The sequence below is a fragment of the Arctopsyche grandis genome, chromosome 1 (genome assembly GCF_051622035.1).
Source record: "Arctopsyche grandis isolate Sample6627 chromosome 1, ASM5162203v2, whole genome shotgun sequence".
Classification (NCBI taxonomy): domain Eukaryota; kingdom Metazoa; phylum Arthropoda; class Insecta; order Trichoptera; family Hydropsychidae; genus Arctopsyche; species Arctopsyche grandis.
The window spans coordinates 19,454,673-19,470,088 of NC_135355.1; the positions used below are offsets into that span (position 1 = coordinate 19,454,673).

At 34.5% G+C, this 15,416-nt stretch overlaps 2 protein-coding genes across 2 annotated transcripts in view; one reads left to right on the forward strand and one right to left on the reverse strand.

Annotated features, from left to right (window-relative positions):
• Positions 1 to 15,416, reverse strand: part of Utx (Utx histone demethylase) — a 69,252-nt gene that overhangs the window by 41,887 nt on the left and 11,949 nt on the right. The gene's annotated exons all lie outside the window — the stretch shown is intronic.
• LOC143912064 (zinc finger MYM-type protein 1-like) lies at positions 6,723 to 9,380 on the forward strand. The gene is made up of 2 exons (XM_077431234.1): positions 6,723 to 6,986; positions 7,057 to 9,380. The coding sequence occupies exon 2, from the start codon at positions 7,100 to 7,102 to the stop codon at positions 9,278 to 9,280; it is 2,181 nt and encodes a 726-aa protein (XP_077287360.1). The 5' UTR covers positions 6,723 to 6,986; positions 7,057 to 7,099; the 3' UTR covers positions 9,281 to 9,380.

The following is a 15,416-nucleotide window of genomic DNA, read 5'->3' on the forward strand; positions in this document are numbered from 1 at the left end:
AGTTATTACCAGAGATCGACGCGGAAATGCGCCAGCACAGAAAAATATGTATACATATGATACCTCTTCTATAATTTGTATATAAAATTTTTATTTTGAATAAAAATACCAATAATTTTATTTTACTACCGCCATCTATGTATAAAATTAATGACTACGAGACGTCACCGAGATTAAAAAATTTCGATCTTGAAACGCTTCTTAAACGATATTTTATCTCTATCGTAATGGCGGAGGATCCATTTACTTATATTGATGACCAAAATGTGCAATATGGCAAAGTATGAAAACGATCGGATAAGAGGCAAACTTTTTCCTGAATTGTAATCGTAAGTGAAACGTAAAGGAGATATGCAAAAAACGACGATTGTAAGTACAAAATGGGGTAAGTACTGACAGAGCCTCGCCGTTTGAATTGTTGCATCCGGTGTTCGTTCGTATCGATTTGCATACAATATTTAAAATACCCAGAGACATGAATATCGATTTCGTCTGTGTCGACGGGTAATCGTCATTGATTTTCCAACAAAGCAGCGACGACGGTAAGAGACTCTCAAACAGCATTCATAGCAATGCATCGAAAATTCGATAAAACGACGAATAGTGTACGTGGTCAGACAGTTTGATTTGAAAATCCATCACGACATTCGTAAAGCAGCTCATAAATATATATATATATATATATATATATATATATATATATATATATATATATATATATATATATATATATATATATATATATATATATATATATATATTTATTATCACAAGATATATACGCCAATAAACAAAACGGTTAGTCACGTAAAATAATCGGTGTCGATATCATAATAAACGGTTGAAAATTAATTATATCGCCCGTAAAGCATGTTTGTTTGTCTTGTAGAGGAAATTGCTTTGAATCGTCAAGTTTGCAAATATCAAAATCTAGCAAGTATTTAGGTATGGTTTGGTGTATATTTCTCTATAGAAGAAAAATATTGAAAGTGTAAATAAGATTTGTGGTATTTTGCTGTTGTTTATATAGCTTCAACAGTTAACCACAGGATGTTTGTATATAATAAGTTCATTAGTCAAGCATTAGATAAGATCTAAATTCCTGATATATATTTTGGATTGATTACATATTACATATTAATGATTTCTAATTTGTTACTGTTCGTGTATTTCTTTTGTGAGACTGGTGTGACGCATTGGAGCAACCTGTCAGCTCACATTGGTCATTAATTTGTTATTGTTATTGTTATTATGTATTCATTTTTATGCATTTATTATAATAATAAAATAAATATTATTATCGGAGACTCACATTCGGGTTAATACACATATTATATACGAGTACATATCAATTTTTTAGATATTAGTCCGTAGATCTGGAAGATCTAATTTGTATGTAATTTTGTAATTAATATGTAATTTGGTAAGAGACTGCATATATGTATGTATCCTTGGTTGTTGGTTCGTTCGTTCGTAGATCCGTGACGTCATCGAACAAATGAATCGGTTTTTTTTTTGATTCATAGACGCCGATTAATTTTTTTTCGATTCAGAGGATTCGAAGTCCCCCACCGCAGGGGGGGCACCGCAGGGGGCGCAGCCGCCGGATTCTAGACTCAATATATATATATATATATATATATTTTTTTTTTTTTTTTAAAAATTATTTTTTTTATAAATTTTTATTTATTTATAATTTTTTTTATTATTATTATTTTTTTTAATTAAATGTGTACTATTAGATTAGTCATGTTTAAGCTGTTTATATTACAAATACCGAGCGAAGCCGAGTAATACAAAAAATTGAATTAACACAAAACAAAACTGCAAGATCATTGATGACTAGACACTGGATAGTCACAGTGCTTTTTCTAGGAATCGGGGCGGTTTAGTTCTATTTACAAAGCTTGAGTCCAAAAAAAAAAAACGTTCGGCGAACCTTTAACAATGCAATGAACAATACACAGCATCCTCTGGGTTCGTTTTTTTCAAGACGGCACCTTGGTTATCCGTCCCTTTATTGATGACTTGCGACTGCATGTGCCGCACGCTGGCTGATAGGGGGACCGCAAGTAAAACATTCATGTTTAGACTTTCAAGTCCAAGTCCAATTCAGAATAAAAAGTGTCAAATTCAAATCAAATCTGAAGATAGGTATATTTATTACATATATTTTTTTATCATAAATATTTATATATTTATAAAAGATGACTATGTTTTTAAGTAAAGGAAAAGCGCAAGCAAAAGTATTCCAATTCGGAAGCAATGGATTTAGCATTGACCATGGCTGATTAGTCAACTAGCGGAACAATTATAAACGTGATATACGTTTGAATAACTGCTCGGCACTAGATGATAACTCCGCCTATTCATACTGGACCAGGATCGTGGATTGTAATCGAATTTTCGAACGGTATTTAATCAATAAAGTGATGTGTCAAATCGCTAGGTAGTCGAAATATTCCGAGTTGCAGCGGTTTACAATGAATGAACCTAGCGTACGCGGGGTCATCGTACGTACGCCTAACCCGGCCGACGGGTGGGGGTGGGGAGTGAGGAGTGAGGAGAGAACGACTCGAGGAGAGGGGGGGAGGGAGAGTCAACAGCCGCGCCTCCGCCCCCACCCCGCGGTCCTCCCATTCGCCCCCCTGACGACTTTGGATTGACGAAGCTACTACTGTCTACCCTGACAACTGCGCAAACGTCATGCCCCACTCGCCGTCATGCCCTCGACGAGGAGTGACGCTCTTTGACTATCAGAACGTGAAAATGTCAGAATGACTGCGATGGACCACGGAACTCCAACATGAATCAATTGGTCTGAGAAAGTTAGTGTAAAACTACGCCTATTCGTGAATACGTTATAAAATATTAGCGGTGAAAAAATGTTGCATTTAAAATCACTGTAAATCAGAAATTATCAATCGCATAATGCTGCGTACGGACCAAACCAACGACGATTTCGGGCCAACTTTTAAAACCAGTGTCGTACAAAATATCGAAATAAAAATTAAATTAAAAAATTGAAATTAAATATCAAAATTAAGCTAAAGAGCGAGATTGAGCTTAAATTAGATCATCGTTGATGTTTTGAATTACAACAATGTTTTGAATTGCGACGATACGCATTTACAACCAGAGAAATATTATAATTTCTCTGATTACGAGCGAAAAAAAATCTTGTTATTATTTCTTAAAAGTCGTCACGATATACTACTGTATTTCGGCCGTCGATGAAACATTTAACAAAAAAACCGTCGGTGTCGGTTGTCGGTGATTTGTCAAAGGGTTTTTTTTTCTTTCGTCGAAATAAAATTAATAATCACACATTATCCGATAAATTTTACCTCTGAGATGGATTTAATTATTTGATTTATTTTGACGAAAGAAACAATTGAAGAATAAAAAAATTTCGATTGATGTACCGACAACGTAACGGATTGGCGACGATCGCTGGATCACCCATACTAATACATGATATATTCTCAGTAACTGTGCATTACGGGGAAGTAAAAATAATAATTCTTTGATTTTTTTTCGATCTTAGTGCGTATCTTCGTAAGTCAAAACATCTTTAGTCGAGGATTACCTGTATGTGATTGTTGATGATCTAATTTTAGGTCAATCTCGAAAATTTATTTAAATTGTGCATGTTCTGTTTTAACTTTCAATATTTAATTTTAATTTTAATATAATGATTATAATTTTATTTTGATATTTGAATTTAATTTTAATATAATAATAATAGTTTTAATTTTGATATTTAATTTCAATTTTTAAATTTAATTTTAATTTTTTTTTTTTTGATTTTTAAATGCTTTTTATTATTACGAAATTATGTTCACAATACATCTTATATCTATTTTAATAGCTACTGATCTACTGATCATTTTCTATTTTACAATTTTAATTTAATTTGGTTAGTAATCACAGTATTATATTATTCTAATGTTAATCTAAAGCATAATAGGAAAAAGAGCTCAAAAACCTATTTACAATCCTAATTTTTATTTCAATATTTTGTACGCTACTGGTTTTATCCTGCTGGTTAAAAAGTTGGCCCAAAATCGTCGTTGGTTTAGTCCGTAGGCACCATTACTGACATTATACGACAAAAATAAAGGACTGGCATCGTAATATTACAGACAATTGATATGAAATAAACGAATCTTTGTAAAACAGCAACAGAGAGGTCAGTCTGGCATCGTAATATTACAGACAATTGATATGAAATAAACGAATCTTTGTAAAATAGCGACTCCGCAAAAAAAAAAATCAGGTAAGGGCGTACGCAGTTCTACGTTTAACCCTTTGAATGTTGACCAACGCCGATCGGCGTTTTGCTGACAAGTCCACGAGCCTGAAATACGCCGATGGGCGTTGTTTTTTGAGTATGCAAAAAATAAACAAGAATACTACCCGGTAAGCCTTTGCAGATAGCATTGAACATGGGTCGTGTAATCCGTGTGAATGTTTATAAAGACTGATTTACACCAGAATTTCTGAATTTATAACCATAGTAGAATTACCCGATGGAAATCCCTAACTGCTGAGTATTTTAGATTGTGGCTTGGCATTTAGATCGTGAGCATTACATTATAACAACAATGAATAAGATATGTAGAACTAGTTTTGGAAAAATACATTCATTAATAGACTTCCTTTGTTTATTTTATATTGTTGCAATATTATTAGAGATATTAGAAAGCCTAAACACATATTTACAAAACTCAAAATCCTCGGCGGTAGTTATCCAGTGAGATGATCTATGGTTTCTTTGGATTAGCTACAATTTTTATACCTGCTTTCTAATCGATTTCTAAATAATTCTAGTTGGAAATGTTGGCGAAATTTTCAGCGTGGCGGACATTCTACAGAAAAGACGTCAGCATTCAAAAGGTAAAAGTTACAAGCTAAATAAAAAAAACGACTTTTACCTTTTTTTTATAGCTTTAGATATAGTTTTGAGTAATTATGTAAATTTATGATTAGGATTGCCATAAGTGACAGACTTAGAATAGATAAAGTTTTGGTTAGAATTCGAAAACCAGAAGCAGTAAATTTTTTTTTAAAACATTATTTCATTATTTTATTTTACCTTTTAAATTACTTCTATCCTCTTGATATTTTATGCTTATAATATTTATAGTGATAAAAAATTTTGAATAAAATCCTACAACCAGAAGTAGAACTTTTGTATTGTGTGAGTTTCCCTACATTAGCCGGTATGTGTGCTTCATTTCCAAATTTTGTTCTTTTTTATTTTTTTATTTTTTATGCTTCTCATATTCCTTAAATACAAATATAATTCATGGGTTGGTCACATCCGATTTTTTTGTTGTTGCTGTTATTAGGAATTCGAGCTATGTGAAATATAGACATTTCCTCGCATGTAAATATATGTATGTTAGATAATAAGCAGTAAACAACTGAACCGTCAACAATATTGAAAGGTGTTTTGACAAGTTCTAGCGATGATAGGTAATAATAATAATAATAATAGGGATTATTGTATTATCGAATCAGACACGGACGAGAAGGAATAATAATAACCAATTAATGAGTGGAAAAATTATCCGAGTAGAAAACACGCACGAGTAGAAAAATTATCTCAATTTTGACACAGAAAATGTGTTGATATGGATCACAAAAAAAAACAATGTTAGAAACAATAAAATAGACGAACGTCGAGGTTAATAGACATTTATATTTCTATAAAACCAACAATAAGTATTATTTAGTTACAGTCCCTTAATTATTTGAAAGAACAATAAAAATATCGACGCGGAGCGAAAGAAGCGGAGGGTGTTAGTGGTAGAAGTTGTTTATTGTTCACACTTCGGACAGTCGTTCGCTACGAATGACAAACCGGCGCAATCTACTGGCCTTTTATACTAAACGCTTATTCAACGCCGTGATCTACATATGACTGTATTCTATAGCGAGACCTCATTGGCTGTTTAGCGTTGCTCACTCCTTGGCCGTCGATTCCCGATCGTTGATTGAACGATGAGTGCTGGTCACCTATTGGTCGATGAACACTGATCGTCCAATGTCTAATTGATATGAAAGTCAAGAGTCAAGCTTGGTGCACGCAATTTACACTCGATAAACGGGGACGTCATTTGAGGGGGGGGGGGGAGGTGAAATTAAACGATCACCCACCCCTAGCTAATGTATCTTATTTCATTTCTCAAAAGATGTAAACGCGAATGTATGCGCGCCAAAATAAACCTTTTATATAGTACATATACATACATATGTACATATGTTACAGACACAATGTGAAAATTTCGTTCGTTCATGAAAATTCTCGTTTCTCAATACACGAACCAATCTGGCCAGTTATAGTGTACACAAAAGAACAAACTGGCAAACGAACCAGTTTGTTCGTGCACAAACTATTCTCAATCGTTTGTCCCATCCTCTTTATATGTATGCTTACCAGTGGCGTGCGGTCCATGGATGCGGTGGATGCGGCGCATCCCCTATAACTTTAAAAAGCCAAGAGTATTTTTAATAAATATTTGAATTTCGCTTCGATGTATTCTTAGTGATGTACGTGATTATGATGTAGTATATGAGTATATATATATATATTTCACATATCACGTGTTTTTTGTTACATGATGCATTATATAGGATCTTTTGATAATTTTTATTAAGGATTCGCATAGGCCGCATTCGCATAGGCCGGCCACAGGCGAGTGACGCTGGCGAGTAGACGCTGAGTGAAGTGCGCGCGCGTCATGGATTCGGAGTTCGGACCGATCCCATTTGCGCATGCGCACTATGAGGCTGTCATATTCGCGCGGACGCGTTGACACTTGTTTAACCTCTACGGTGGATTCGGTTTCTCTGTTTGCTTATCTATTGAGTTTCACTTGGAAGCCGCTGTTGATCGATATTTCCGCACGCTACGCCCCAAGTTATTTATCAAAAAGCTAGCCGATTCATTTCTTTAGACGAAGTTAATCATTTATACTGTAAGTTGGTTATTTTTTACTTTTGAATTAAGTTTTCATTTAAATTAGTTTCGTCTAACTTTATTTTTAGTTTACTGTTCCACTACTTACGAGTTTTCATTATTGCCTTTAATATGGATATCGAAAATAACAATGAGAGTGGACTTGTCGTCGAGATCAATAATAATTGCAATTGTTTAATTGAAAATGTGCTGAAAAGAAGATTTGCTTCTCTCCCATTTAATGAAAAGGAGATTATTGTTAAGAGCCCCAAACCCACACCAATATTAAATATTCAGTCTAAAACAAAAACATTTAAAAGGTATTTTAACACAGAAACATACGAAAAAATTTCATGGATTTGTGGATGTGCTCACTTAACGAAATTATTCTGTTGGCCATGTATTTTATTTTCTCAAGAAGTGAATGTCTGGAGTAAATTTGGATTTTCTGACCTAAACAATTTAAGTAAATCGCGCAAGAGACATGAATGTTCTCAAGCTCACATATGTTCTGCTGCTCAATTTAAAAAATTTGGAAAGGGACCTCGTATAGAAAATTTTTTAAGTGCTCAATTTAAAGCAAATATTGAAATGCACAACAAAGAAGTTACTGCAAATAGATACATTTTGTCGAAATTAATAAGCGCGATCTGTTTTTTAGCAAAACAAGAACAACCTTTACGAGGACATTTTGAACACCAGGAATCGGAAAATAGAGGGAATTATATTGAGTTGCTGTATCTGTTGAGTGAATCAGACATAAAATTGAAAACTCATTTAGATAACTCTACGGTGTTTACTGGACTATCGAACCATATACAAAATGACTTGGTATCCGCAATATCAAAAGTCTTGCTAGATGAGATTAAAACTGAAATACGTGCATCAAAATTTGTTTCCATAATTGTGGACGAATCTACAGATATCAGTCGCAAAGCTCAGCTATCTACTATTTTTAGATATGTAGATGAAAACAATGAAATTCAGGAGAGATTTGTTGGATTTGTCGATGTTAGTCCCAATAGAACAGCTAATGCTCTTTTTCAGCACATACGTGAGACCTTGGAAGAATTTGGTTGTTTGGACAAATTAATTGCACAAACGTACGATGGAGCGGCTGTAATGTCCGGGGAGCATAATGGAGTGCAACGAAAAATTCGAGATATTTGTCCTAATTCTTTATTTGTCCATTGTTACGCTCACAGATTGAATTTAGTTTTGTCGCAATCTGTTAAACATATATCCGGATGCAAACGTTTTTTCAGCCGTATGTTGTCATTTTCAACTTTTTTTTGTAAGTCTTCAAGAAGAATTTCCCTTCTCGATTGTCAAATAAAAAAACGATTTCCCACTGCTGCCCCTACACGATGGAACTACAATAGCAAAATTTTAAATATGATATTAGAATATCAAACAGAATTAATGGAAATATTTAATCAAATAATTAATGATGAAGACGAATGGGATACTGATGCTGTCATAAATGCTGAAGTCCTTCATCGTTATTTAAAAGAGTTTGAATTCAATTTCAATTTGCATTTATTTTCTGCAATATTTAATTCGGCAGATTTTTTATTTGAAATTTTACAAAAAAAAACCTTTGACATATCGTATTGCGTAAGTGAAATTAAAAAATTTGTAAAATATTTAGATAACAAAAAAGACGATTTTGATTCATTGTGGAACAAAGTAATAACTAAAAATTTTAATAGAAAAAGAAAATATGCTGAATGTGAAGAAGATGTGAAAACAACGTATAAACTTCACTATTCTGAAATTTTAGAAACTCTTTCAGTAAATACAACCAATCGATTTCGAGATATCGAAAATTTAAAATTTCTCGAATTTTTTAACGTCAAAAAATTTAAAGAATATGAAAATAATTTTCCAGATTTCCTATTTAAATCACTCCACCTAACTTATGGAAAATACTTTGATTTTATGAAATTAAAAAGCGAATTAATTTACATGTACTCAACGCAAGATTTTCATTTGAAATCTATAAATGACGTAAAGGAATTAATTGTGAAAGATGATCTAATAGACGTTTTGGAACAAGTATTTAGTTTAATACAATTAATTTGTACGATACCTTCCACGAGCGCATCGGCTGAACGATCATTTTCGACTATGAAAAGAATTAAAACGTTCACCAGAAGTAGTCAAAGTGAAGAAAGACTCTCTGGTCTTGCTTTAATTGCAATCGAAAAGAAAATAATGTCAAATTTAAAAAACAATAAAAAATTCTATGATGCGGTTATCGATGAATTTTGTAAAAAGGAACGAAGAATAAAATTAAATTTAAAAAAATAAATTGGTCGGTTTTTTTTTTCAAACAAGGGACAGCATCCCTTGTTTGAAAAGTCACCGCCCGCCACTGATGCTTACCCTGGATTGCTATGCGTATTTCTACGTACTAACGGAAAAAGGAATTATAACACTGTTGTGATGCAGATTCCATACGATTTCCCATTGTATGGAATCCGCATTCCTATCCTTTCATTCAATACGTAGTGAGCCTATTTTGAAGATATATACATACACATGTAGCTTTTGCCTTTTAACACTTGAACTAAAACCAGTTCATGTATGAATAAACTAGTACGCTCATGAACGAATATGTACATTAAAAAGATTTAACACTTTTCTGAAATTTATATTGAATTTTGATGCTCACGATATGTAGAAGTGCATAACATATATGTAGATATAATACACAGTAAAAAGTATGATAACAAAATAAATAAAGGCAACTAATTATTTGGTGGGTTAAAAATAACTTAAATTACCAGTTAAAAATTAAGATTAATGATCATTAATTTATTAAATAAGTGATCAGTTAAATAATATAAATGAAAAAGTAAAACCAAATAAATTATAATATTTGACAGTTGGATGATAGCATGTCGCCTATCTTAGATCTTAGCAGCTAACACTAATTTATTTAAGGGTCAGGTTAGGTTAGGTAAAGTTTTTGAAGTAATACACGAAGTCCCAGAGAGTGGAGGTCGGGGGTGGGGTTTAGCCGGTAAAAATCCGGCACTACCCTGCAGTTCGGACTGTAGGCCGTCTTCCGAAGATTCCCCACCTCCAACGCAGCGAAAAAAAAAAGGTTAGGTTAAGTTAGGGTTGGCCTTATTCATTTAAGATTAGGTTGTTAGGGTCGATATTTATTACAAAAAACATATCTTAGCAGCCAACACTTATTTATTTAAGGGTCAGGTTAGGTTAAGTTAGGGTTGGCCCTATTCATTTGAGATTAGGTTTTTAGGGTCGGTATTTATTAATTGAACAGACACGCGAGAACTGAGACAGTGAGACCGAAATGAACCCGGAGCAAGGGACGAGGATCGAGGGGGTTGAAAACGGAGAGGGGGTCAATATTTGTTTATGAACGATGTTATAACATCTCGTGACGACTTTAGCAATATTTTTTTCCGCTCGTACGCAGAGAAATTATAATATTTCTCTGGTTTTACATGCGGTATCGTCGTAATTCAAAACATTGTTGTAATTCAAAACATCAACGATGATCTAATTTTAGCTCAATCTCGCTCTTTAGCTTGATTTTGATATTTAATTTCAATTTTAAAATTTAATTTTTATTTCGATATTTTGTACGCTACTGCTGGTTAAAAAGTTGGCCCAAAATCGTCGTTGGTTTAGTCCGTAAGCACCATTACACCTTGAGGAGTATGAATTCGGGTCCTGCACGTCAGTGTTTTTCAAACTTTTTCTCTCCACAAATTCGGTATCTATGTACATATGTACATACATATGTTGCTAGCTCATGGACCGACAACAGTCCTGCGGACTGTCATTCTGACTGGCATTTGAGCAGTACTGCTGCACAAGACATGTTCTTCTGAGGAATGAAAAACACGGAAATGACGGAGTTGGATGCCAACTCGTCGTGCGAGCATATTGAGTAACGGTGCATAGTACTCATGCACATATCAAGCATTTTATTTTATTATATTATATTGCGACCGTTCTTGTTCCAAGGTCGACTGGTTCACGAGAAGTAAACTGGAAGAGCGGGCGGATCGCCCTACCGCAAAACGCTACGATTTTTACTTTTCAAACGGTGTTTCGCTAATCTAAAAGTCTCCGTGACGGGCCCGAATGTGAAACCCCCGAAAACGCAAATATCGGAAGGCAAAGATCGAAAATCGAAAGATCGTAAGTCGAAAGATAAAAAAAGGTGCCCGAGGTAGACCCGTATAACTCATGTGTGGGGTGAGATAGATGAGTTGCGCAAAACAGACGAGTGGAATCGTGTTGGAGAAGCCTTCATCCACCATTGGATGGTGAATGGCTGTAGATAGATGATGATGATGATTGATGATACATCGTATGAATCATAAGAAACTGGCGGATTGCAAATAGTTAATGAAATCACCTTTGCTTGGATGATTTAATTCTTAGAATGTACATATAGTAAATTTCACTACATATAAATGCGTAGCTGTAATGTGGAACAACGGATATACTAAGGACACAATATTAATATCTCGACAATTTTCTCCTACATTTCTTTCAATTTTATCACTCTGTGATTTTGAAGCAAATTCATCAAATTAAGTATGTAAATAAAATAATTCGGATGTGACCAACCCATGACTTTATCTATGTATTTGAGGAATATAAGGTCACAAAATAAAATACGGTTATGAGAGCATTTTCGATACAAATTGAGCACAAATGTAGGGAAACTTAAAAAAAAAAATACTACTCCGGTTTACAAATTCCGACCAAAACCGTATCAGCTCTAAGTTAGTACATAAAGAATGCAAATATAATTTTCCAGCTTGATACGTACAGGGGTGTGGAAAGAATCGTGGTCACAACATTTTTAACTTTTCTAAAGAGGAAAATATCCCGCCTCCGGTTTATTATATTTAGTGACTTTTTTTTATCTTCATCACATTGATACAAGAATTATATTTGAATTTTTCCGTGAAGAGCAAGAGAAGATTCGATTGGCTGTTTGGGAGATAATTTAATTCAAAAAAGAGGACAATTTCCGGTCAACTTAAAAATTTGAAAAAAAAATTACGTTGTATCGATTCTCAGTTCGAATCAGTCAAAATCTCGAGTTCGTAAATATAGGAAAACCCCGATTGATTACTTAGAGGGAAAGGTAATTTTGTTTAATGGTGCTTACGGAGTAAACCAACGACGATTTTGTAACTGTGCTTTACGGGGAAGTAAAAATAATAATTCTTTGATTTTTTTTCGATCTTAGTGCGTATCTTCGTAAGTCAAAACATCTTAAGTCGAGCATTACCTGTACGTGATTGTTGATGATCTAATTTTAGGTCAATCTTGAAAATTTATTTAAATTGTGCATGTTCTGTTTTAACCTTCAATATTTTATTTTAATTTTAATGTAATGATTATAATTTTATTTTGATACTTGAATTTCATTTTAATATAATAATAATAGTTTTAATTTTGATATTTAATTTCAATTTTTAAATTTAATTTTTATTTCGATATTTTGTACGCTACTGGTTTTAAAAGTTGGCCTGTGGGCCGTTCGTTGGCTTGGTGCGTACGCACCATAATAAAACGGCTATATCAGAGCACAACTGTGCGGCACGATATAATGTGCTTCATCACCATTGAATATGAAAAAAAGTTTGATACGTGAACATATTAAACATATTAAAAACACACATTTTAAGAATTAGTTCTCTTCGCAATTTTGTCAATGCACTACGTTTATGATTTTCGCGCTCAAATAAGTCACAGAACCTGCTTTATGTTTGGCTATCGATGATTCCAAAAGTGGATCATAAGTTGCCGGAAGTTTAATAAAAGATAGAAAATTTCCAGGATTGTTAGAAGATACCAAACTCTCTTGATGTCCTCGAAATGCCAAATTACTTTTAGCCACTGTTAATATGACATTAATAACACGATGAATGACTTGAAAACAATACTCGATTTTGCAATTCTGACGAGATATACATACATGTATTCTTCAATTGTCTCTGAATTTTTCCACAAATCGTACGTAAAACAGGAATAAGTGTGTACTTGAGATTTTTCGTGAATTCATTTTTTTTTTTGTAAGTCCTCTCCAGTCTTGTATCCCTTCAACCCGAGAAGAATAATAATATTGTTTTTTTTTTGTCAACAAAAAGCTAACACGGTTCACAGCATGGTCTATTCAGTTTTACTGAATAATCTAGCCACGTTCTATGTATCTCAATCCCAGACTGGTTGGTCCAATTAAATATTTTTTGGAAAAATATCTTTTTCCAACGAAGTCTCGAGGAAAACATATAAGATCAGGTTGGCAAGTATCGTGATCCAATATGAATTTCCTCAGATTGTTGTTATTATCTGACAAATCATTTGTAATGTCCTCGCGGTCAGTCGGATATTTTTCTTGAAGAAGGAATCTCAAAAATTAATCGACCACTTCACCAGAATTGACCGAGGAAGGATGAAGATGAGTCGATTGAATTTCCGCAATTATCGCCGTATTATCCGTAACTGCAGGTTCGATTACATCTCCATTGCTCGAAGAAGAGTTATGTTAATTTTCTGATAAAACTGCTGACGTACTTAATTCCACTATGTCGATAGAAGCTTTGAAAAAATTGTCAGTTTTAGTCAATTTCGATTAACTCGCGATTTGATTATTTTTTCGCTTTTTCCACTGAACTTCTTCTTATGCTGCGTACGGACCAAACCAACGACGATTTTGGGCCAACTTTTAAAACCAGTAGCGTACAAAATATGTATCGCGAAAGATTTCTCAACTACAGAGATAACACAATGGTTCACTTTACCTTGAGCTATGAGCTAATTTTTATAAAAAAACGATCAAACGCGTTTCAGGAGTTAGTTAATGTAATTATAATCAATCGCAATTCTATTCCAGAGCGTGTTCAAAATCAATTCTGAATTCAATCGAAAAATCGGAACAAACCCACTGATTTTGTGCGTAATGTTGTAAAATTGACATATTTTGGTCGCGTTCTATGCAATACTAGTGTTGTGCCGGTTGAAATTTCAACGGTTGGTTTCGGAAACAAATCGATACATGATATAAAATAAAGTTACAATATGTATAGTAATAATTAATCGGAATCGGAACTAAAACAGAAATCGGGAATCGGAACTGAAACAGGGATCGGTATCCGGAACTGAAAATGGAGTCCGTATCCGAAAAAAAAAGGAATCCAGAATCCGGAGGGCCTCCGGCACCACCGGTGGCCACCACCTGCTTCGCCCCCGGCGCCAAGATAATTTCATCATTAGTACGAATTCAAAGTCGGACTGATCGTTTAAAACTGAACCAAAGTTATTTATTTTAAACCGTGCTGATGTAGTTTCGATGGAATAGTACAAAAAAAAGGTTGGAATACGAGCAGATAAAAAAGACATGGGCGTGATCCCAAAATGTGTCAATTCGTCACGTAGCGTATTTGAACCCATTTTGAGCGTTTCTCCAAAAAAACAACAATCCAATGGGCTAACTCCTTATTTTTTTGTTATGATATTTTGATAAAATGATATTTGATACATTTAAAATATATATAATTGTTTAATATAATATACTAGCTGTATTACCCGGCTTCGCTCAGTGTTTATAATATAAACCGCTTAAACATGACTAAGCTAATTTAATTAAAAAAAAAAAAAAATTAAAAAAAAATTTAAAAATTAAAAAAAAAATCAAAAAAAAAAAAATAAAAAAAAAAATAAAAAAAAAAAATAAAAAAAAAATAAAAAAAAAATCAAAAAAATTTTTTTAAAAAATCAAAAAAAAAAAATCAAAATTTTTTTTTGCCTTCTAGGGCTTCGCCCTCGGCGCCCCCCTGAGCCTTTGCCTTCTAGGGCTTCGCCCCTCCACGCCCCATGAGCAATTGCCGTTTAGGGCTTCGCCCCCATGATCAGTTGCCTTTTAGGGCTTCGCCCCTCCGCGCCCCCATGATTAAAAGCCGTCTAGGGCTTCGCCCCCCTAAGTTAATGCCTTTTAGGGCTTCGCCCCCCGCGCCCCAAAGATTAATTGCCGTTTAGGGCTTCGCCCCCCTTAGTTAATGCCTTTTAGGGCTTCGCCCCTCCGCACCCCCATGATTAAATGCCGTCTAGGGCTTCGCCCCCCTTAGTTAATGCCTTTTAGGGCTTCGCCCCCCGCGCCCGCAAGATTAATTGCCGTTTAGGGCTTCGCCCCCCTTAGTTAATGCCTTTTAGGGCTTCGCCCCTCCGCGCCCCCATGATTAAATGCCGTCTAAGGCTTCGCCCCCATGATCAGTTGCCTTTTAGGGCTTCGCCCCCCGCGCCCCCAAGATTAATTGCCGTTTCGGGCTTCGCCCCCCTTAGTTAATGCCTTTTAGGGCTTCGCCCCTCCGCACCCCCATGATTAAATGCCGTCTAGGGCTTCGCCCCCCCTAGTTAATGCCTTTTAGGGCTTCGCCCCCCGCGCCCC